Source organism: Betta splendens, chromosome 17, assembly GCF_900634795.4.
Source record: "Betta splendens chromosome 17, fBetSpl5.4, whole genome shotgun sequence".
NCBI classification, from domain to species: domain Eukaryota; kingdom Metazoa; phylum Chordata; class Actinopteri; order Anabantiformes; family Osphronemidae; genus Betta; species Betta splendens.
In genome coordinates this window covers 6,184,820-6,207,266 of record NC_040897.2, presented here as the reverse complement: position 1 = coordinate 6,207,266, position 22,447 = coordinate 6,184,820, and the positions used below count along the sequence as shown (strand labels likewise).

Sequence of the window (22,447 nt, the reverse complement as noted above, 5' to 3'; positions counted from 1 at the left end):
TAAGAGGTCAGAGGTCACCCAGACCCGCATGAAGTCAGCGTTAATATTTCTTCAGAATTTCAGAAGTCAGTATAAATGCGCACACCAACAAAGTCTTTGTTGTACATATTTGTATTTGTATTTGTACATACTGATTGTTAGTATATGCATCCATGACTTATGATAATTAACTAGCGTATTTCTCTGCGCTGTATTGCACGTGGTGCCGTTGTGTGCGGGACCCTAAAAGGTGGTCAAGGCAGAGTGGCACAAGTCATCTGCATGTCCTCGTGAGGACAGCGGCAGCAGCAGCCGCCTCTGGTGGCGCGAGGCAGCTCGCAGCAGAGGGGCGGGGAGGCAGCGCAGCCGAGGCTCACAGTCATTAACGACCACCGACGACCGGGAAGCCTCGTCCAGCAGCATCACACACGGCCGGAAAAGATGGTCGCGGTGCGGATGTCGCCCAGCTCGTCCCCGTCGGCGGAGTGGATCTGCTGCCTGGACAAAAGGTGCGTTGAACGCGCTCCGCCACGCGCTCGCGTTTCCCCGGCGCTTTCATTCATCCGCGTCAACGTGATTAATCGGAACCGGCGATCGTGGCGCGTGTGTGCGCGGCGCGCGGCGCTTGTGTGTGCGCGCGTGTCTACGCGCAATCATGTCGCGGAAACATTTGTTTTATCGTGTTATGGGTGTGTGGCTTTTACGACAAACGCGTGCCCGTGCATTGGCGTAAGGGACTGCAGTGCATGACACAACACACCCTCTCCTTTTTTTTGAAATTCCTATTTTTGTAGCGCCTCGGTCAAAAAAGGCGTTGGTGGCGTCGAGGTTCACTGGGATGTCTCCGCACTGAAGCGCTGATTAGACGCACATGGTTCACGCCTGTCCGCTTCAATCAAATAGCGTCACATTTTAAAATTACTATCGTGGCGTGAGTGGTGTAGTGCATTCCCCAAAATGAAGATGAGCGGCAGCTTATCGCTTCATTCTTGCGAGGCTGCGTTTGGTCTGAATGATCAGGTCGGAATAACCGAGGAGGCAGTTTATAACATTCAGTCGTCCTGCTTTTACAAGGTGATTTAACCGCAATTCCTTAATTGTGGACATGTCACTGACAGACTGCCCCAAAAGAATAAATAACCACATAAACATAATGAAGAAAATGAAATATCATTGCCCATACAGTAATACATCTTATGCCTATAACAGTGATATACAAGACACGCGGCCTTCACAGCCCATACACCCACACACTGCACACACCTATCTATGACACATCCTCACATTACCAGTGGCAGCATCAAGCTCCCATCTTGTCTTTTATCCTCACCTACAATAAACCTGGATGCTTACTGTATATACCATGTGCTGACATGGTTTGGGATTGATAGACGTAGTTGAATGTGTGGCTGCAACTTGATTATTTATAGACCAATGAATTAAATGTCAGAAAATAGTCACAAATGGCCCCGGTGGGATCACGCAGCTGTTGTATTTGTGATTCTAAGAATAAGGAGCTTTCAGACAAGAGAGCCTTTTATGTTTAATTCATTGTAATTTGTTGTTAATTTATTGCTGGCCTGAACAATGTGCTAAAGGTTGTGATTATTGTGCTAAACTGTCCAGTGTGATGTTTAGTCTGTCACCCAAACAGCAGGCGCTGTGTCTCGTCCTAATGCAGCCTACAGAAGGCTGAAGCAGGACAGGAGCTCACTCCAGAGCCCTGAGTGCACCTCAGCTATGCACCTCTTATTCAATCAATATCAAGCAGTGTGAATGTGTGTGTGTGTAACTGTTGATGTGAGCAAGTGAAGAGTGAGAGGCTGAAAGGCTGTAGGGAGAGGGGCCGAAAGGAGGAACGATGTTGAGATGCAACTGTCTCCAATATATTTGTCTGAAGACATTTATTACCTGAGTGTGAAGCATGTGAGATAAGGTCTGATTTGTTTTGTTCAGTGCTGCTCTGGGGCAGATAATGGGCGGGACACACACACACACACACACACACACACACACACACACACACACACACACACACACACACACACACACACACACACACACACAGCACCAGTCCAGATGACGGTCCGAGTCTAGTGTAAGAAAATGGAAGCCCTGTTCAATGTGTGCAGTGCAAACAATGCCGGATGGTGTAGTAAACAATAAGTGAGACAAAAGCAATGTGACAAGCGTGGATGGCTAATTATTAAATGAGCTGAGCTAAGCTGTGTATGCAGATTGATGTTCAGTGTTGTGTTTTTGATTAGGCAGATTGGGTTCTGAAGGCACATGAAATGTAGTGTCTCTGCTACAGTATAGCAACGCGTTGATGTGCCAGCTCAGGAGATGCATTTGTGTTGAGGCCCTCGCAAATCAAAGTATTATTTATTTGTCTGGAAACATTCAATTTTTTCCAGATGGATGTTTTTCTAAAGCAATCTGCAGAACCTTCTGGTGTGTCTCGATGTTGTGTGTGTCATGCTGGTCAGTTTCTAATCCCATCTTGTGCGTGTGTGTGCGTGTGTTTTGCCATAAGTTGTGGGTGAAAGCTGACATCACTGCTGTTAAGGACACAGGGGGTAAGAGGCTGAGGAAGGAGATGTAAAGGGAGACGGAGCGAGAGCGAGGGAGAGAAGGTGAACAGCGCTCAGGTCACATCTGTCTCACAACGACTGGAGGAAGTCAGATTCTTTTGGACAGGCAGGGACGGAGCAAATGCAGGACAACGAAAGGAAAAGGGGGAATAAAGGCTTAACATCAGACAGCTGTTACAGCCACGCTGCCGATGAATAGGTGAAGGGTGAGGCCTGTAGAACCCAGTCAACCCAGCAGAGTTAACCTCTCTGTCTATCCCTGTCGTGGTGAGTGGGAGTCTGTCAAAACCGTTAACCCAGCCCGCGCCATGATACGATGGAGCCCCACACACAGGCAGTGGGCGGACGACAGGAGGATGAGTCAGAGGCAGTAAAGGGAGAGGAGAGACCCATGTGGAACTGCCCCCAGCTTATGGCAGATGTTGTGTGACTGGAAGGTTCGCCGTGCAGTGCAGCCCTTTAGGCGGAGTCTGTGTTGATCTGGGAGTAAGCGTCCCAGCTACAGAGGACAGCCTGCTGCTGGGGGACGTTAATGCACGTGTGCCTGCCGCTGTACGTGCACGCATGTGTGGGTAAAGTGGGAGCCGTCCTTGTGTGTGAGCTTACAAAGCAAGAAGGAAGCTATAATGGGAGGATGGTGAGGATATTGGTGGTGGAACCTAATGAATGCAGGGAAACGTGACCGTGCCATTAATGGAGAGAAGGAAATGAAAGGAGAGGGGCAGTTGTTCTTTTTCATCTTGCCTGTAATGTTCTTGAGAGAAACCTTTTCACAGTATCTTTAAAGACGGGGGGGAAATGGATGGAGGTCAGAGACGTGTTTAGTGGATGCAGACAAAACGAGGAGCTGAGGGAAGAGGATGGAGCTGAAGGAGGCGAGGGGATAGACGGCAACTTGTCTCTAAAAGAAGCAGGCCACGGTGCATTAGCTATTCTCTGTGAACACACACACACACACACACACGCAAGGATGAGTCACTAGTAAAAAGTAAAAGAGTGAATGAATGGGGATAACTGCAGTGTGTGTTACTTAGGCGTCTTGGCTCTGGAGCTTTTCACCATCAGATCTCAGAGCAGAATGTTTAAGCTCTCAGATCAGATTCTGTTTGTTGTCACTTTTGTGCGCCTGCATAAATATCTGTATGTGTGTGTGTGTGTGTGTGTGTGTGTGTGTGTTTCTATTCAGGCATATTGAAAGTAGCGCTTGCACAAATGAGGTCTTACATCAACACCCTGTGGGGGGTGAAGTGATGGAGAGAAGTAACACCTGCAGCCCTCCACTGTTATCACTATGAATGATATCACAATAAGGCAGCTCACTCACGCAAGCGCTAAAGGAACAGTGCTGAACACTGAGTTTTCTTGGTTCAGTCCATTAACCGCTCATGGCAGATGTTTAACATCACTGTTAACCACCTTCCCAGCAATACTGGAGCTTTTTGATTTATTTCCCCAAGGTAATCCATCACAGTGGCCACGTTACACCATGCAGTTAATCGCATTTGCAACGCTGCTGATGTGGTTGTTTAACACTACATGTTATGTCTGATGGTGAATTGTCTGTGCACAGGCCATCGGAACGCTCAGGAGAGGACGTGGACATAATATTGACCAGACTCCGAGAGGTCAAAGCCTTCCAGAGGTTCCCTCCTCCGCTCCTGCTACAGATCTGTGCCTGTGCCTTCTACGAATGCCTGGAGAAAGGCATCACATGTATGTACTCAAACACCCAGTATATAAATATAAATGGAAAAGTTCCTATTCTTTAATAGGAAGATTTATTTAACTTATCGCACACAGAAGCATGTGAATTATATATGCAGTATACAAATAACAGCTGAAAAGGTGCACTCTAGGTTTTCCCCTCATATATACGTAGCTAGAAATCCAAGCATATGCATTTAGGTGCATGTGGATCAAAGGAAAACATTGCAATATTTCAGATTGATAAATCAGTGTGTCCGCGGACAGTTCCTGGACTAAAACTCTGCCTGTGCAGTATTTCGACAGGGAGACATAGGCACGAGCTGGTACGCTGTCCTCTCTGGGTCTCTGGACGTCAAAGTGTCAGAAACCGCCAACCACCAGGTAAGAGATGAGAAGTCCATACATAATTATATGCATGCTACTGTACATACAATACATACGGGGGCATTTTTAACTTTTTGAGTTTGCTGCAGTCGCTTGTTGGGCGATTGTGTCATAAACTCCTCCTTCTAGATCCAGGCTGCTCAACAAGCGCTCCTAGTGTCAGAGAGCTGGTCCTGTGTGGATCTCGTCAGCGCTGACACCGTCCTAGCACAGCGCACCCGTCTCTGATTAAATATGCCAGAGCAAAGCTGCCTCGGCACACAAAACAAGTCCACCGAGAATTGTGCTTCCCGCTGCAAGTGATACCCTTTATGCCAGAGTGTGGAAACAGGGTTATGGTATACGTATAGAGGAGCAGGATGACGAGGCAGAGGAGAAAGGACTCGTTCCCTGTGGAAGGCGGCGATAAGAAGCTCCTTCATTGTGAAATATTCTTTTCATGTATAGTATGTAGCCCTAAAGTGCAACTGGTGGCCTAGTTTCTGTAGCTATATTTGAAATGTCAGTGTGACCGGCTAAAAGGAATTTCGTAACATGGAATATTTGCCTAAACGCATGGACACCGCAGGTTTATGTATTTGTTTGTCCAGATTATTCACAGCACCTGGAGACCTTTTGTTCATCACTTGCTTATGTTTGAGTTGTTTAGCATTATTCAACATCATCACTGCCTGTTGCCTATGTCTATTTATTAAACCCACCGTCAAGTGCGCAAACGTGTTGTGTTTGTGTGCAGGATGCAGTCGCAATCTGCACGCTGGGAATCGGGACGGCGTTCGGGGAATCCATCCTGGACAACACGCCACGCCACGCTACCATCGTCAGCAGAGAGACCAGCGAGCTGCTCCGCATCGAGCAGAGGGAGTTCAAAAGCCTCTGGGAGGTGAGAGACTGTTGAAAATGGATTGTAGCTGTGACTATGAGCTGGTGGGTCATGATTCAGCATGAATTGTGCCACGATAGCTTACCTAAAGCTTTCTAACTGGAAAAGAGGTGCCCTTTGGAGACTGCGTATTCTGGGAGTCTTCCATTGTAATTGTTTCTTTAACCACAAGAGGGCTGCCCACCATTTCCGTGCCCATTGTTCCACCTATTAGTTCCACAGCCTCAGGTGACACTGGGCTCTGAGCTATTTAAAGTAGGTGGGGTGGTGCTGAAGGTGGAGGGATGGGACAGAGAGAGAGACTGAGTGGGGGAGAGATCATATGCATTCACAAACCGTGTAAGCACAGTCTGGGTGCACTTGTAGCTCTGTTTTTCTATTGTTAACCATCCAATGGCCATCTTGATTTAACAAGCATTAAGCCTTGAGCAGCAGTCTAATTAGTGACATTAATGTCTTGATCTTCTCTGATTCCATGCCAGCGTTTTTCTTCTTCTAGCAGGAAGTACTGTGGTCCAACAATTTTTTCTGAAATGGCTTTAGAAAAAGAAAAGATCAGTAAAAAAAAGAACGTATAAAAGTAAGTAATAAATGAGTAAATACTTATTGTCTATTGAAGCCTTCCTTGAAGTGTGTGTCTATTTTAGGTGGACATGAAGCAGAGAACCCCGCCTGAGGTGGTGCTCTGTGTGAATAATCTTTAGCTCACAGTAAATGAGTCTTTTGTTCTGTTTGTGTGTGTCTGTGTGCGGCGACGACTAGAAAGCAACAGGATGAATGCAGTCATGTGTTTGATGAAAGGATGAAACAAGCGCTGGCCCACAACGTTTGTACCAGGTGAAAGGGAATAAATGGTGGAAATGGAGCCCAGCCTGTTGCCTCTGACATGTATGTGTCCGTCTATCAACCAGCTGATGGATGATGCCCAGCTCTCATTGTTCCTCTCTTCCTTTACTTACTTCTCTTGTCCCGCTCTTCACTTCTCTCGCCCGCTTCCGTTCTCCGCCCTCACTGTTCGCTTTTTGCCCGCCACCTTTCTTTCCCCCCCGCCCGCCTCCCCCCGTCCTCCATTAGAGTAGCTCGGTCACACAGAGACTCGGATCACCCTGGTAACCTGTGATGGGAAAGTGGTTTGGTTCTTGGCTCCGCGGCAGCGAGAGAGGGAGGGCGAGAGACTGAGGCAGACACTGGGGCGACTGTGTGAGAGGAAGAGAAGGAGAAAGGAAGGGAGCAGCCTGTTTTGAGCAGGATGCTATCCGGTGGCGTGTGTGAGAGTTGTAAAGGAGCAGAGGCCAGCTCTCTGGGGTTTCAGTTCCTCCAGCGTTAGGCAGCTGAGAGTGTTACCTCCGGTGAGTCCCACCTCTTGACTGTGTGATGTGTGGTGAGCGTGTGGGCAATCGTATTTATTTAACTGTAGTGATTTCTTTTATTTGTCTATTAAATTTTCCTTGACACAGTGTGTGATGTTTGTCTTGATGTGGATCTGGTCAATAGATTTGATTGTGTGTAGAGTTTCTTAGATGAGGGTGTTTGTGCCTTTAGATCATACAGATCCCCCCACTGTTTCTCTCTCTGACAGTGTTTATTGGTGTGTCTGTATTTACAACTTTTGAAGGTTTGCAGAAGTCTCAAAATGATCTTATGTATGTTGCGTGAATGTCCTAAGAGGCAAACACAGTTGCATTGTTCCTAAAACAGCCTCTGTTCAAATGTTTTGGTGTTCTCATTAACCCTGGACTATATGCTGCTGGTGGAGTGTGTGTGTGTGTGTGTGTGTGTGTGTGTGTGTGTGTGTGTGTGTGTGTGTGTGTGTGTGTGTGTGTGTGTGTGTTATGTAATGTTAGTTGTTCTGCATGTAAATGATCCTGGTTGTACAAAAGGCTTTGTTTTGAGGAGCACTTGTAGTGTGTGTGTGTGTGTGTGTGTGTGTGTGTGTGTGTGTGTGTGTGTGTGTGTGTGTGTGTGTGTGTGTGTAAGAAAATACTAATGAGTTTCAATGTTAAGCAGACATTGAGTATAAGAACCCAATTTATTCAGAGGTGATTGTTTGGTTCATATGCCACGTCATTTCCTTAGGGGTTAAAATAGCACAGGTGTAAATGATTTCTGTTGATGTGTGTTCTCCTATAGAAGTATCGTCAGAGCCTGGCTGGACTGTTGGCTCCTCCTTATGGAGCTATGGAGAGTGGATCCAACAATGACCGTGAGTAGATCCACAAATACACACAAGAATGAAGGAAGCCTTAACACTGTGGTGTACAGTAGCTGTAATATATAAATAATATCTGCATATTTTAAAAATGCAAAATCAATCAGGCTGAAGGTGTTTTAATCCATAGGGCTCACAGACAAAGACAACATGAACTCTGACTCTACAAACAAAGCTCACAACAAGGTAAATCGCACTGTGCATATTCAAGTGCTTGTTTTTTTGTCTTCTAATAGGTTTGTGGTATGAGCTACATACAGAATATGAATGAACCAAATCCATAAATAAAAGAATGGGGTCAAACAGTCTCAGTTAGTATTTGCTTCCCCTTCACTTGTGTCAGAATTTGTGTGGGCGTGACGTTTATGGTTTGAGCAATAATGCGTTGCACATAAACGCCTAAATGCATATAAATGTTTTCAGCCACAGCCTTTACGAACAAGTAATAGGCACAGACCAGTGTTCCAGTACGTCATCAAACGGTGCGACATGCCTTTAATGTTTGTGAATAAACCAGGTATCTGTATAGACTTTCAATGTGTGTTCTGAATGAGTCATAGCCGTGATCCTCTGTAGTTATGCTAATACCAAGTAATGCATGCAGACAGAAGAAAGATCCCATCTGGTTAATTAGCATGGTTTCCTTGTGTGTGTGTGTGTGTGTGTGTGTGTGTGTGTGTGCGTGTGTGTGTGTGTGTGTGATGCAGATGTAGGTGAGACCTGTGTAGGGTTACTGTGTATGCGAACCCTAGAACTCAAAGAAGTGATGCACAGTGTGTGTTGTGACTGTTGATCATGTGGAGTGTTGTCAGTTTAACAATCAACATGTGTTGATTGAGGATTTACCAACATCTTTCCAATAACTGTTCATCAAAGCTTTATAAGCTTGACATTCGATTTTATTTTAGTGCTCAGATCTATTTCAGATTAGTCATGATTCAGTGTCCTTCTGTTTGTAGATTCCTTCTGAGAAGCTGCAGAGAGCGGGGAAGTTTCTCCGCAACGCCATCCTCTCCAGAGCTCCACACATGATCCGAGACAGGAAGTACCACCTGAAGACCTACAGGTTAGGTTGTGTCTGCTGGTAACACTATGGCTGTTTGAATGTGTCTGCACTGCGTCTTCTGATGGAACGCGTGTATTGCAGACAATGCTGTGTCGGCACTGAGCTGGTGGACTGGCTGGTTCTGCAGAGCGCCTGCGTCCTCACGCGCTCCCATGCTGTCGGGATGTGGCAGGCGCTTCTAGAAGAAGGCGTGCTGAATCACGGTAAGCACGGAATAGAAGATTGTGGGTTTTAGATTCAGTATAATAATTAAGATCGAGCCACCTCACACTTCAAAGATGATGTTGCATGAAATGATAATAATAAAGTTAGAAAGAAATATTGATATCCTTGTGACTCCTGCTCTTCAGTGGACCAGGAGCTGGGTTTCCAGGATAAGTATCTCTTCTATCGCTTCCTTGATGACGAGGAGGAGGACACGGCGTTGCCTAGCGAGGAGGAGAAGCGGGAGAGTGAGGACGAGCTGCCGGAGACCATCCTGTTCCTCGCTCAGATTGGCCCTGATGCACTGCTGCGCATGATCCTCAGGAAATCGTCAGTAACAGTCACAGCTGCTACCTGGAGTTACTGCAAATACATTAGACATAGCAGTCCGTTACACAGTAGTTTGTCTCAGCTCTTGGTGAGCGCGATCTGACTAATCTCTGCGTGTCCGCAGACCCGGTCAGAGGACAGGGGACGACCTAGAGATCATCTATGATGAGCTGCTTCACATCAAGGCCTTAGCTCACCTCTCCAACACTGTGAGTCACCCGGCCGCTCTCAGTTTAAAGCTACACAGCGTGATCCTAAGAGAGCTGTTAACTCACCAGTGCTTTGTTTTATATTGTCAACATAACTCAATCTATGATTAAAGTGTTTCCTAACCAGATGGTACAAATCAGGTTGCTGCCACCTGGTGACCTGACGTGGCAAAGTTGTAATAGACTGTGTTTTGACACTTTTCTATCATAAGCCAGCATTGATTTGTAATCTTGTGCATAGAGATAAATTTGTCAATCATGGACCATTCACTTAGACAGTCTCTAAATAAAGTTTTTACAGTAGCACTCTGTTTACTATTAAACCATGTGTTTGGTTTGCAGGTGAAGAGGGAACTGGCAAGTGTTGTGATTTTCGAATCACATGCAAAAGCTGGCACTGTGTGTGAGTCATCACTTTTTTTGAAAGTGCAGTGATTTGGTGGATGTGTGAACTCACAAAGTCAATGTAGTAACATTAAGTGTGGAGTTTAGAGAGTTGCATTATTAAGTATTATGGTAGTGTAAGTAAATGTACAGCAGGCTTCTAATGTAACACGTTCTCTTCAACATGTTAGTGTTCAACCAAGGGGAGGAGGGCACGTCCTGGTACATTATCCAGAAGGGCTCTGTCAACGTGGTCATCTACGGCAAGGTGTGTGTACTTGAACGCAACCATCATAGCTCTGTGCCTCAGTTTGACAGGTGACCATAGTTCTGCTCCATTTGCTAATATTCATGTCTAGTCTTAAATGAGGTTCCAGTGTCTGTATGGCGTAGACCAGCAGGATGTGCCCTGTGGGGCCGGGAAACACCAGCAGTGGAGTTTGGCAGACTCCACTCGGCTCATGGTGACCCATCACCATGATTAGGCAGCTTAAGGGATAGTACGCATACACAAATTCAGCCCAGTACACGCTCATGGTCACACATGATTCACCCCAGCTCTGAGTTCTACTGTTACTGTGTGGAATCATACGTGTGTGTGTGTGTGTCTCAGGGCGTGGTGTGTACGCTGCATGAGGGCGATGACTTTGGGAAGCTGGCCCTGGTTACAGATTCACCTCGTGCTGCCTCTATCGTCCTGAGAGAGGACAACTGCCACTTCCTTCGTGTGGACAAGGAAGACTTCAACAGGATACTCAGGGTAGGCACACATGAAAGGATCCACTAGCCACTAGCAGCCACGGTATAAAGATCAATACATGCATGGATGTGGGCTGTGTGGACAGGATGCAATATTTGTCTCCCCCTTGTGGCGGATAAGCCACATTACACTTTCTACGATAAATCAAATTGTGTGTGCATTAATGTAAATAATGTGGGTAAATGCATGTTGTCGTCTTTTTTTGGAGGATGTGGAAGCCAACACGGTGCGTTTGAAAGAGCACGAACAAGCCGTGCTGGTGTTGGAAAAGAGTCCCCGTGCCTCCACCCTGGGAAGCATCAAGTACGCGTGTTCATGTGGAACTAGCCTGGCACATACACACCACTCGCTCTCTTTTTGTGTTTATATGTATTGGTGCTTTGTTTGCAGGTACACTGTGATATCAGGAACACCAGAGAAAATCCTTGAGCACTTCCTGGAGACCATGAGGATGGACATACATTACAGTGAACCAGGTAACCGAATAGAGGATAATCCATAGAATTCACCAGAATTGGATCCAGCTTCCTTGCTTTCCTCTCTGACTCTCCTCCTTCCTTGCCTCCCTCTGTTGTTCTACTGTTAGACCCTCCAGTGGATGATTTTGTCCTCATGCACTGTGTCTTCATGTCCAACGGCCAGCTGTGCCCTCTGCTCATGGCACAATATCCTTACTGCCTTTGCCCTGCTGCTCTCTCCTTGATACTGGATTGCTCCGCTCAGGCTCCACTCATGCCGTGTATCTGTCTTTAACCTTACGCTCACCTATCACGCGGCATCTCCACCCGGCTCCGAGCAGGAGAGGTTGGAGTATGCGCTCAACAGCAAGAGACGGGCCCTCATCCTGACCCTGCGATGGGCCAACACGCACACGTACCTGCTGCAGGAGGAGCCCGCTGCCATCTCTTTCTTGGAGGCAAGTTGTTAAATGACGTCAGTCCCACGGCCTGCTCAGACTCTGAGTGTGGCCCTTCATGTTCGTGTCTCTGCAGGAGCTCTATGGAAGTTTGTCTAACGACTCGCGGATGCTGAGGGCTCTGAAGGACTTGGTACCTGACTTGGAGAAAATCGTCCAATTGCAGTATGTTGCAGCTGCCATTTCACCTTTGTCTTTCACATAGTTATGTGTATTTAATTGTGTATATATATATATTTTTCCCAACACCTCTTTCATTTTGTAGTTCAGAAGAAGCCAAATCGAGCAAAAAGGTATGACCACTGCTCTGGTTCTGGTAAGATCTTAAAGTGCATTTTGAATTTCCTGCGCAATGACTGAGACATTGTCCAATGCCATTAAACAGAAAACACTAATACGACAGTACAGCAATGGAGAAGAAAGGCTGCAAAAGAAACAGCCAATCAGGAACCAAGATGACAGTAAGCCAGCCTGTGTAATACCCAGCATGTCCTGTAGGGGTCGCTATCATGCGCTTTCGCCACACGCCAGGTATTTATTGTGTTTTTTTCTCAGTCCTTCTCAAGGTTTACTGCAGTGATCACACATACTCAACCATCAGGATTGCTGTGGCAGCGTCGGGAAGGGAAGTGATCAGCGCCGTGGCTGACAAGCTGGGCACAACTGACGAGCTGGTGCTGGTCCACCTCAGCTCCGCTGGTGGTAGGAGAGCTGTCCTAGATGGGGTCCCAGCAGTTCCCCAGCAGAGGGGCTACCTCTGGATGGATGGAAGCACATGATTAGCTTTAAGGCTAAGTCAGCGTTGGCTGCTGGTGCTGAACTCTCCCTCTTTTTGTTACAGAAAAGCACATTTTGAAGCCTAATGACGTGTCAGTGTTTTCTACTGTGGGTATCAACGGCAGGCTATTCGCCTGTTCCCGAGAGCAGCTCAGCAGTCTGGTACGAGACAGACTCTAACTGTGCCCATTACATGCTACACTGTTAAGTACTCTGACCACAACTCTATGTTTTTGTGTGTGATTGTGAATTTGTGGCCCGTGTCTCAGACTCCGCTGCCAGAGCAGGAGGGTCCCTCTGCAGGCTCCATGTCCACGTTCGAGCTGATGAGCTCCAAAGACCTGGCTTATCAAATGACCATGTATGACTGGGAGCTCTTCAGCTGTATGCACGAGGTAGCGCATGTACAGGCTGTGAGGAGCCATGCACTGGACTCTCCCAAGCTTCCCCTGATTCCTCCCCCTCCCCCCTCCCCCTTCCAGCACGAGCTGCTCTACCACACGTTCGGCCGCCAGAGCTTCAGGAGGACCACCGCCAACTTGGACCTGTTCCTGCGGAGGTTCAACCAGGTTCAGCTGTGGGTGGTCACGGAGGTGTGCCTCTGTGGGCAGCTCAGCAAGAGAGTGCAGCTCCTGAAAAAGTTCATCAAGATAGCTGCTCAGTGAGTAGGCCTCACCTTCCATAAGCAGCCTGCTCTGCACACGCTTCCCACTGCAGTAGCTGCATTTTCCCCCGTTTGTGTTTGTGTGTGTATTTCGCCAGCTGTCGGGAGTTCAAGAACCTGAACTCGTTCTTTGCCATCATCATGGGGATGAGCAACCCAGCTGTCAGCAGACTGAGCCAGACCTGGGAGGTGAACAGGCGCAGCCACGGTTTTTCCACAATGCTATATTCCCGTCTTGTTTCTGACACTGACATCACTTTCGTTGGCAGAAACTTCCCACCAAGTTTAAGAAGTTCTATGCGGAGTTTGAGAGCATGATGGTGAGACTCCGATACAAACATTTCTAAGTTGACCTGACTGTGAACGGCGTTACTCAACAGCATTTGTGTGTTGGCTGACAGGACCCGTCCAGGAACCACCGGTCCTACCGACTCACTGTTACCAAGCTGGAGCCACCAATCATCCCCTTCATGCCGCTTCTCCTCAAAGGTGCGAGTCGGAGCAGAGCAAAGGGAGAAACAGGATAACAGGGAGAACAAGGTTGTTTAAATCTAAATGTTTTTTTTACAGATATGACATTCACAAATGAGGGCAACAAGACATTCATTGACAATATGGTCAATTTTGAGAAAATGGTGAGTAATGAGTCATTTAAGGGGCTTTTATTTGTTTTATGCTCTGTAGTGGTGTCTAAAGAGGCATTTGTCATTTTCGCTTCAGCGTATTATAGCAAACACCATTCGTCAAGTGAGGCACTGTAGAAGCCAACCCTTTAGTAAGTCCTGTATTAACTGTTACTTATTTGTTCAGCTCAGTCTTTCGGCCCTCGGGCGTCGGTCACGTTTCCTTTCTCTCCCTCCTCCAGATCCCGACATCTGCCAACCGAACAAGAACCAAGCGGAGGTCCGGGGCTACGTCAGGAAGCTGTGCGTGATCGACAACCAGAGGGCGCTGACGCAGCTCTCCTACAGGCTGGAGCCCCGGCGGACATGAAGCCTTCCGCCACCGTCGCCTTCTCCTCCACGCTCGCATCGGATGGGATGAAACAACGCAGTTCGATTTTCAGTAGCAAGTTACCGTGCGACAGGGACTCTTACAGGACAGGACAATACGGTGCCGTCAACAGCCGCCACCTCCCGGACCCGCAGACAGACAGGCGCCGGGCGGCTGCTCCTGTAGTGTGTCTCACCCCACAATAAGGGTTTGATCTGTACTAGCTGTTACTGTTTAGGACCTGTTGCATAGAAGTGTAATGTATAGAACCTGAATCAGTATCCTGCATGGCTATCCTTCATAGGCTTAGTGTTCTATACAGTGGATTTCTATCGGAGCGTCCTGCAATGTTGTACTTCCCCCAGACGAGTCCTAGTTTACAATATATTACTGCACCTGCCTGTAAACGAACGTCCCCATGAACTACTCGGACAGAAAACTCCACCAACTGTGATCCAGACTTCTCATTTTCCCTGAATATACAGATAAATATGTGATATATTTACTTAATAATCCACACGACTATATCACCGTGTTTGCCAATCTTTAGGATTCGTTGTCCTTTAGATGAATACCTTAGTCAGACGCGCGGAAAACTGCTGAACAGTATTAGTTCATTTATTTACAGTATTGCGTTTTATTCTTGCGCTGGAGGCCAACTCCTGGAGAGTCATTCTGATCCAGAAGCAGAGTCTGCAAGCAGCCTTTTGTTTCAGGGGGGGCGACCTGTCGCCTCTCAACCAGTTCTGTGCGGTCTGTGTGCTTTTACTTTTCTATCTGTGGATGTAAACTTTGAGTGTGTTCTTGACAAGTGTTGTTAAATTTCCTTTGATCTCAGGAGCTTTTGACGTGACGTGTGTGTGTGTGTGTGTGTGTGTGTGTCCAACTGCCCGAGACTGGCCTCCTCCAGAGCAGCCCATACCTGTACTGTGTGCGTAGTCTGCCTTGTAAATAAAAAGAGCCCATTGAACAGTGTGGATGGTCCAATGATAGTCCTGAGTCTTCATAATGAAATGAATGAAAAGCTCATCGGAAACTGATACACAGAATAACACTGATTGTTAATGTTCCCCGGATGGTTTGTCACCACTAAATATAATAGTTCCTCCTCCCGCCCCAGAAAATGATCATGTACTGTATACAAAAATATAGTCATGGTTCCAAGATGAGCCCTGTTAACGATCTCAGCAGTCGTTCAGCTTTATTTAGTCCGTGAATCAACAGTTGATTACTGTCAACAACCGAGAAGTGTCTAAGTTGCCACAGCTGATCTCACCTGTCCCCTGTGATGTCACCGTGACTGTCCTGCTTGATGATGTCACCGCGTCATTCCTGGGGGCTTGAGTAACGCCGTCCCCCGCTCCGAGTGTGGCCGTCAGCCTGGCTGCTAACAGATTTACTATGCCTGACACGCTATAGGCGAGAGCCTGTACGTCTGTGTGTGTGTGTGTGTGTGTGTGTGTGTGTGGTGGGGGGGTGAGGACAGCTTTATATAGCCACACTTATCCAGGAAGAAGGCATGTCCTGGATGCCTGTGACCATATTTGAACAGTGTCTGCTACAGGCAGACTGCAAAGCGTGACTTACAGACTCTTACCTCCCCTTCATCTGTATGGTGTGTGTGTGTGTGTGTGTGTGTGTGTGTGTGTGTGTGTGCGCGCTGCAGTTCCACTGGCTCACCACTGCCGGGCAATGTAGTCTTTGTCCTGCAGTGATGTCGGGGCTTGGACTTTTTCCTGACTCACGGGCAGCAGACTTCTCTCTCTCTTTCCAGCACTTTCTGGTTTCCTCCTGTGACGCTCTGTCCTGAGTGCGGCGCTGGAGGAAGCGACCCCTCCTCTCCTCTCCGCTCCGCTCCCCGTTCTTCTCTCTCGCTACTCGTGCGACCCGAGGCTTTTCCACTTGTCCGGCCCGGTGTGTGGCTGCTGCTCAGGCCGCTGCTCCGCTCTGGTACTGTGCGTGTTTGTGGGCTCGAGTGCGTCAGTATGCCATGTCGTCCCCCGGCTCGTCGTTTGTGCAGATAAAGCACGAGGACCTGCTCTTCTACGAGAACTGCGGAGGAGGCAGCTTCGGGAGCGTCTACAGGGCCCTGTGGATCTCGCAGGACAAGGAGGTGGCGGTGAAGAAACTACTGCGGATCGACAAAGAGGTAACGAGGAGTCACGCGCCGCTGGATGCGCTGAGGCCCGTCGCCGTGTCTTTCCAGTCAGGGCCCCGTCGCTCCCTTCTCTCTGACGCTGTTTATCTTAACCAGAGCTCTCCCTGACCCCCCCCCCCCCCTTCTTTTGTGCATGGAGGTTTATTTATGTGAGCACTGGCCGAGGTGTGTGGTCATTGTTGGGCTCCACACACCGCAGGTCAGGACTGGGTGGTTCTCCATGATTTCCTCCCATGTGACAGGGGCTCAGGAAGTCTCTGGATGTTCAGGGGACTCATTAATGTCTAACTATATTATACAAAGGGAAACTTTAATGTGTCAGAACAGCAAATGCGGGTGTAAGTCACAGATACTCAGACAGATCCAGCTGCACTGGATGATCGCAACGATGGCTGGACCTCGTCTGACTTCTTTCTCTCACACCCCAACACAATGACAGATGCATAAACCGTGCATTAGCACTGGGATGTACTGTACTTCCAAAATTGTTGGAGATAACTGCATATTCGGAGCACGGTAACATGCTGCAAGCAGTTGTCCTGTGCTTTCCTGCACCCATTGTAAATGTACTGTACAGTATACTGACCATACACACGTACAGTAGAAGAACTAGCAGGTGCAAAGATTGGAAGAAAAACCATTTAATGAGAGAATGTTTTGGGTCACTGCCGGTTGTTCCTGCCCGTTGCTTGGCAACCGTTGCGTATTCCACATATGCAGAGGGGATGACCTACGCAGCGTGTCAGCTCAGATTAATGGCATGTTTGTCACCGCGGTGCGAAAGGTCTCTGTTTGGACACTCAAGCCCTCGTTCAGGCTTCCCAGAGGCCGAGGGACGATTCAAATTAGATAACAAGCGTTCGGCTTCGCTGCCTGTTAGAGGCCGAGACCATTGTGTTCAGGCCTGCTTCTCCTCGGTGGTCTCAGATAAAAGGAAAGTTAACGGTGCTCCTGTTTTTCTTGTCTCCTCGTCCAGGCTGAGATTCTTAGCGTCCTCAGTCACAAGAACATCATTCAGTTTTATGGCGCCGTGCTGGAGTCGCCCAACTATGGCATCGTCACAGGTCAGACCCTGTGTGTGTGTGTGTGTGTTTCCACAATAACTAAACCCATTAAAGTGGCCCCCTGGAGGATAAGCAGGTCAGATAATGGACGGATGTTAAGTGGTCTGTATCTCGCTGTAACTACATCAGATCAGGGCAAAACAAGGAACGTATTTTTATCTTTGAGGTTACGACCTGATGGTTATAATTAACATCAAGGTTGAGGTCAGGACAGGGTTCAGGCTACGGAATGACAGGATGGGGACACACTGTGTGCTTCCAAGCTCTATAAGAAGTATAGTGTGTATTAGTTCATGTAGTTATTCATTTAACGCGTGCTCCAGTGAATCACTGGAGATTACAGATGTGCTGGCTATGTTTCAGGCAGGATCTGTAGGCGAGACCAGCATGGTTGGATGTTGTTGTAATCCTGGGTGAGGTCGTCGGTTAGTAAAGACAGTAACATGTATTCCTCCCTATGTCCATTATGTGCCCAGTGTCTGAGACATTACAGACAAAGATGATGTGAGCTGGACAGGCAGGACGTGAAGGTCGAGCCTTCGAATGTTAACATCTGTGCTTTCCAGAGTTCGCCAGCGGAGGCTCTCTGTACGAGTACCTGTCCAGCGACCAGAGCGAGGAGATGGACATGGAGCACATCATGACGTGGGCCATACAGATAGCCAAAGGTAGAGCCGAGGCGCCCGCTCGGGGTCCGCTCATGGAGCACTCACTGACGTCTGCTTCCTTTCAGGGATGCATTACCTGCACGCTGAAGCTCCAGTTAAAGTCATTCACAGAGACCTCAAGTCACGAAACGGTAACAATCATCTCTAAGGTATGTGACAGTGTAACGCCTCACAGCTGCTGATGGGTTCTGTTCTGTCCTTACAGTGGTTCTGACAGCGGACAGAGTGCTGAAGGTTGGTCATGTTTGCCGATGTAAAGCCCGCGTGTCACTCCGCGTTCTTCACGCTCCTCTCTCTTGCTTTGGATCCTCAGATTTGTGACTTTGGGGCGTCCAAGTTCCTGTCGCACACCACCCACATGACGGTGGTGGGCACGTTTCCCTGGATGGCGCCTGAAGTCATCCAGAGCCTGCCCGTGTCCGAGACCTGCGACACGTACTCCTACGGGGTGGTGAGTTTGGACCCGAAAGGCTTTGAGGCCCGGCTGCTGCGAAGTCTGCGCAGCGACACAGAGGAACCCACCCTGTCCGTTTTTCCCAGGTTCTGTGGGAGATGCTGACGCGGGAGGTTCCCTTCAAAGGCTTCGAGGGGCTGCAGGTCGCGTGGCTGGTGGTGGAGAAGCAAGAGGTAACCGTCCTACGGGCGCTCCACAGGGCCGGAGCAACAATGCGATGCTCTCATGGTTTCCACTGTTCGCTGGTGAGGCTGAGGCTGGGTATTTTTAGGCCTGATGTCAGTTCTCTGCTCTTGTAAGGCCTGGATACACAGCAGTGGAGCCGAGCCAGACTCCCCCGCCCCCGAGCTGTAGCCTTTATTAGAGACACACAGACGGGAACACAGAGGTTTTAGCGCCGGGATAGGTTGAACGGGAGGTTTGTGATGTGGGTTGAGGAGCCTTTGCGTGCGAGTTGCTGACGTGTCGGTTTCACTCTCGTACACACCGGAGGCCGACAAACAACTCGGGGAACATGATTCCTGCGTAGCTCTTGGCCGATCTCCAGATCCTCTCCCTAAATAACTCCCTCTCTCTGCCTCCTGACCCGCTAACTTGCCCTCGCTCCACTCACTCGGTGATATTTTGGAATTAATCCCCGGGGAAAACGGTTTCCATTGGCTGCGCCGTGCTCCCGTATGGGTTCATTCAGAGCTTTGATGAGGCCAGTGGTTTGCTGCTGCTTGCACATTACACAGATAAACACTAAGCTACAAGCTTCCAAATGTCCCAAGCAACCGAGAGCATACGTTTGTAACACGCTAAAGTGTGGTTCTGTAAAGATAATTTGGAAAAACACCTGAACAATTGTATTGAAACAGGTCCTTGTCTGTGTTTTCAGCTTGTGGTGAGGTTTTACATTTAATCTAAACAGCTGGAGCTGTTTGATTATTAAATAATGGGACATTATGATAATTTTTTGTCCTACTGGGTTCAGGTTGATCTGAGTATTTATTGCTAGAAAGCGAACATTCAGTTCAGAATGTGTGGGGGTGTCAGTTGATGAAGCATGTGAGCTGCTCAGATGCAGTAATTACACAAATATGTTGCCTTTACTGAAACGTATTAACTGTATTAATGTTGTTGGTGGGTCTTCAACATAATGGTGTCCTGTACGTAAGTTGGGCAGATATTGCATGCTGAGGGGCTATAATAGGATGAGTGTTCGGGGTCAGAGGTCTGACTCCACGTGTCAAGGTGTCCACATACCAGGAGCATCCCACTGCAGCTGTTTGATTACACGCTCCTTATCGACATGCTGAACGCCAGCAACGGCGGCGCTGCTAAACCCAACTGTGTCTGTGTGATTGGACACACAGAGGCTGACCGTCCCCACCAGCTGTCCAGCGAGTTTCGCAGAACTCATGAGGAAATGTTGGCAAGCGGAGCCGAAGGTAACCGGAAGACGGGTGCGCCACTTTTATTGCTCTGCTTGTGATGGCGTGTGGTCTGAGCTTGCGTTTTGCCCGCAGGAGCGTCCACAGTTCAAGCAGGTGCTGGCCATCCTGGAGACCATGGCCAACGACAGCAGGCTGCCAGACCAGTGCAACTCCTTCCTACACAACAAGGACCAATGGAGGTACGGATACGCAGCTCTGTGAGCAGTGAAGCTCCGGAGAAAAGTTGAATGTGTGACCCTGTACTCCACTTCAGGCTATAATAAGATCTCTGGAAAGTGTCCATGGAAGAGATTCCTCCACTCTGCCCTCGAACCGCCGAGGGGAGAAGGATGGGAGGCGTGGGGAGGGGGAGTAGGGGGCAGGTCTGGCAAGGAAGAGGAGGAGCTCGCAGAAATGTACTGTGTGCGTGTGAAATGTAAAAACACTGAGCGGGGAAACGGGGACGGATGACAGGGATGAGGCGAGGTGGGGGGAGAGGAGGTGCAAGATTCTGTGCATATATAACAAGATTACAGTGAGGCAATCATTGTGAGTTATGGGTGGAAAAACTTAGAAGGGGAGAGGAAGGGGGTGATGAATGAATACGGGGTATTGAAGTAAGGCTGCGCATCAGATCAGCTGTCTATATTTAGCTGCTGTGACGGTTGATTGTGTTTCTTAATGCAGCTTCACAAACAATTTACAGAACAAAGGCTCCCACAGTGACCTCTAGTGGTGACAGCCAATACTGCACGGGTCATTTATTTTATGCTTGCATGGTGACTATAATCTGATATTTAGCATACTGACAATGTGATGATTATGGCAAAACTACCTATTAAGTCTACATCTGCTTGCTGATGGATGTTCTGTGTGATTTTCCGTGTGTTTACACACTGCAGGTGTGAAATCGAGTCCACCCTAGAGCGCCTTCGAAAGCTGGAGAGGGAGCTTTACTCCAAAGAGAAGGAGCTGGAGGAGCGGGAGAGGAGACTCAAGCTGTGGGAGGAGAGGCTGATGGAGAGGTCCAACATGACTCCAAGCCCCACCTCCCTGCTCATGGAGCGCACAAACATCTCACCAGTGAGTGGACGTGGAATTAGGTCAATGTGAGTCATCCGACAGCTTTTTATGATTTCTGCCTGACTCTGTCCTTCCTTCTCTTTCTGACTTTCAGTTCTTCCCCTCGATGTCCATCGGTTCCTCTGGATCTTTCTTCCGCTCACACTCTCAGGACTCCAACAGCGCGGGGCTCAGCAGCGCAGGGCTCAGCAGCGCAGGGCTCAGCAACGCTAGTGTCAGCTGTCTCCTCCGCACCCTCAGCAACGGAGACACAGAGAGGGGCGGCAGTGCAGTGATGGAGAGAGGCATGAGTTCACTCGATGGCGGGAGGCTGCACGCCATGCTCCGTGGGTTGCAGGGCAGATTTGGAGAGGATGAAGAGGAAGAGGAGGGCACATTGGAGGAGAAAAGCTGGGGGCAGAGGGAGAGGGATGACGGTGGGAGCATGGATGGAGGTCGGGTGCAGGTGACACTCAGGAGCTTCCCAGGGGGTGTAGTAGAAAGGGAGGAGAGGACATGGGAGGAGGGGGACAGGGAGAGAGGTGGGATGCAGAGGAGCAGAGTGACGACCTTTGTTCGAGGCTACTCAGGTGGCTTTGGGGAGACAGAAGTCGAGAAGGAGGAGGAGGAAGGATGGGAGACAGAAAAGCTTGGGGACAGACATGATGAGGGAAGTGTAGAAGGAGGGCGGCTTCCGACCATGTTCAAGGGTCTCCACGGGGGCTTGGGGGACATGCTGTCCCTAAACATGGATGATATGGGGGACATGGACATGGACATGAACATGAACAGGGGTGACGTGGGGCTCATGAAGGTTGTAGGCCACGAGGTCAGGGGTCACAGGAGTAACATGGGCGTCGTCGTCCAGGGAGTCAGGAGCGACCGCAGCGAAGCCATCAGCCAAAAGATTAGAGGGGAAGTGGGCGTCATCGGCCACTCGGGGGTGCAGGTGAGCATGCGGGCCTCGTCCAATCAGAACTCTGTGAAGAGCTGCAGCGTGCGGCACGGAACCAAGATCAACATGGCCGCCGCGGCCACAGACATGATGGAGCTCGACTGGTCCGACAGCGACTAGTGAGCACGGCCGCACGGAGAAACACGGGCCGAACTCCATCACGGTTTGGACTAGTCCGCACACGTAGTACCTGAGCTACAATGTGTGCGTTAGAATCTCCAGATGAGCGACGCACACATTTCTTGGTAATGTTTTTTTTTAACTGAATGAATGGTAACTACACTCGTGTACTGTGAATTAGGAAAGTGTAAACAGACAGTCATCGGTCGTCATGTCCTCACAATGACCCGTGTAATTTAATGTCCATTTAAAACCGCTACTGTCAGAGGTACAAGTGTTTCGAAACACGCTTGAATGCGGCTCTAACAAGGCGGCACCGTCTGATGTTCTGCTTATAGACGATCTTCTAGTTTGTAGATGTGATTTGTTCAAAAACGGGCTTTGGCTTTATCAGTTCCAAATGATCCAGCGTGTGAATCTTTGGCATTTCTTTCTGTATATTTTACCATTTTTCAATAAAAAGAGGAGAAAACTCTGATTAGACTCCTC

General features: G+C 48.6%; 2 protein-coding genes across 4 annotated transcripts; both read left to right on the top strand.

Moving 5' to 3' along the window:
• The first annotated feature begins 210 nt into the window (after positions 1 to 210).
• LOC114843849 (rap guanine nucleotide exchange factor 4-like) lies at positions 211 to 15,046 on the top strand. Of its 3 annotated transcripts, XM_029130623.3 has the most exons (30): positions 286 to 488; positions 4,144 to 4,286; positions 4,573 to 4,661; positions 5,401 to 5,547; positions 7,678 to 7,750; positions 7,887 to 7,942; positions 8,716 to 8,822; positions 8,904 to 9,025; positions 9,173 to 9,356; positions 9,481 to 9,565; positions 9,908 to 9,968; positions 10,141 to 10,217; positions 10,563 to 10,709; positions 10,918 to 11,012; positions 11,100 to 11,185; positions 11,296 to 11,374; positions 11,475 to 11,625; positions 11,702 to 11,790; positions 11,891 to 11,918; positions 12,011 to 12,086; positions 12,181 to 12,327; positions 12,467 to 12,564; positions 12,672 to 12,797; positions 12,885 to 13,063; positions 13,165 to 13,255; positions 13,336 to 13,386; positions 13,468 to 13,555; positions 13,637 to 13,701; positions 13,787 to 13,841; positions 13,932 to 15,046. In XM_029130623.3, the coding sequence occupies exons 1-30, from the start codon at positions 421 to 423 to the stop codon at positions 14,057 to 14,059; spliced, it is 2,991 nt and encodes a 996-aa protein (XP_028986456.1). In that variant the 5' UTR covers positions 286 to 420; the 3' UTR covers positions 14,060 to 15,046. The 3 variants fall into 3 exon arrangements, 1 of the variants encoding a protein (XP_028986456.1); XR_008693015.1 differs by lacking the exons at positions 11,891 to 11,918; positions 12,011 to 12,086; positions 12,181 to 12,327; ... (7 more) ...; positions 13,787 to 13,841; positions 13,932 to 15,046 and having other exon boundaries at positions 215 to 488; positions 11,482 to 11,625; XR_008693014.1 differs by lacking the exons at positions 11,891 to 11,918; positions 12,011 to 12,086; positions 12,181 to 12,327; ... (7 more) ...; positions 13,787 to 13,841; positions 13,932 to 15,046 and having other exon boundaries at positions 211 to 488; positions 10,918 to 11,185; positions 11,482 to 11,625.
• A 658-nt stretch (positions 15,047 to 15,704) lies between these two features.
• Positions 15,705 to 22,436, top strand: LOC114843851 (mitogen-activated protein kinase kinase kinase 20-like). The gene is made up of 11 exons (XM_029130625.3): positions 15,705 to 16,208; positions 17,194 to 17,281; positions 17,848 to 17,949; positions 18,015 to 18,080; positions 18,155 to 18,183; positions 18,263 to 18,400; positions 18,490 to 18,576; positions 19,762 to 19,836; positions 19,915 to 20,021; positions 20,724 to 20,904; positions 20,999 to 22,436. Exons 1-11 carry the CDS (start codon positions 16,050 to 16,052, stop codon positions 21,956 to 21,958), a joined length of 1,992 nt encoding a protein of 663 aa, XP_028986458.1. The 5' UTR covers positions 15,705 to 16,049; the 3' UTR covers positions 21,959 to 22,436.
• The last annotated feature ends 11 nt before the right edge of the window (positions 22,437 to 22,447 follow it).

What these genes read in the sequence shown, in the direction of transcription:
- LOC114843849 (XM_029130623.3), top strand. Translation starts at nt 421, where the DNA reads ATGGTCGCGGTGCGGATGTCGCCCAGCTCGTCCCCGTCGGCGGAGTGG. An exon ending in CCTGGAGAAAGGCATCACAT is followed by an intron (nt 4,287 to 4,572) that starts GTATGTACTCAA and finishes CTGCCTGTGCAG; the next exon opens with TATTTCGACAGGGAGACATA. An exon ending in CAGAAACCGCCAACCACCAG is followed by an intron (nt 4,662 to 5,400) that starts GTAAGAGATGAG and finishes GTTTGTGTGCAG; the next exon opens with GATGCAGTCGCAATCTGCAC.
- LOC114843851 (XM_029130625.3), top strand. Translation starts at nt 16,050, where the DNA reads ATGTCGTCCCCCGGCTCGTCGTTTGTGCAGATAAAGCACGAGGACCTG. An exon ending in CAGCGGACAGAGTGCTGAAG is followed by an intron (nt 18,184 to 18,262) that starts GTTGGTCATGTT and finishes TTGGATCCTCAG; the next exon opens with ATTTGTGACTTTGGGGCGTC. An exon ending in AGCGCACAAACATCTCACCA is followed by an intron (nt 20,905 to 20,998) that starts GTGAGTGGACGT and finishes TCTGACTTTCAG; the next exon opens with TTCTTCCCCTCGATGTCCAT.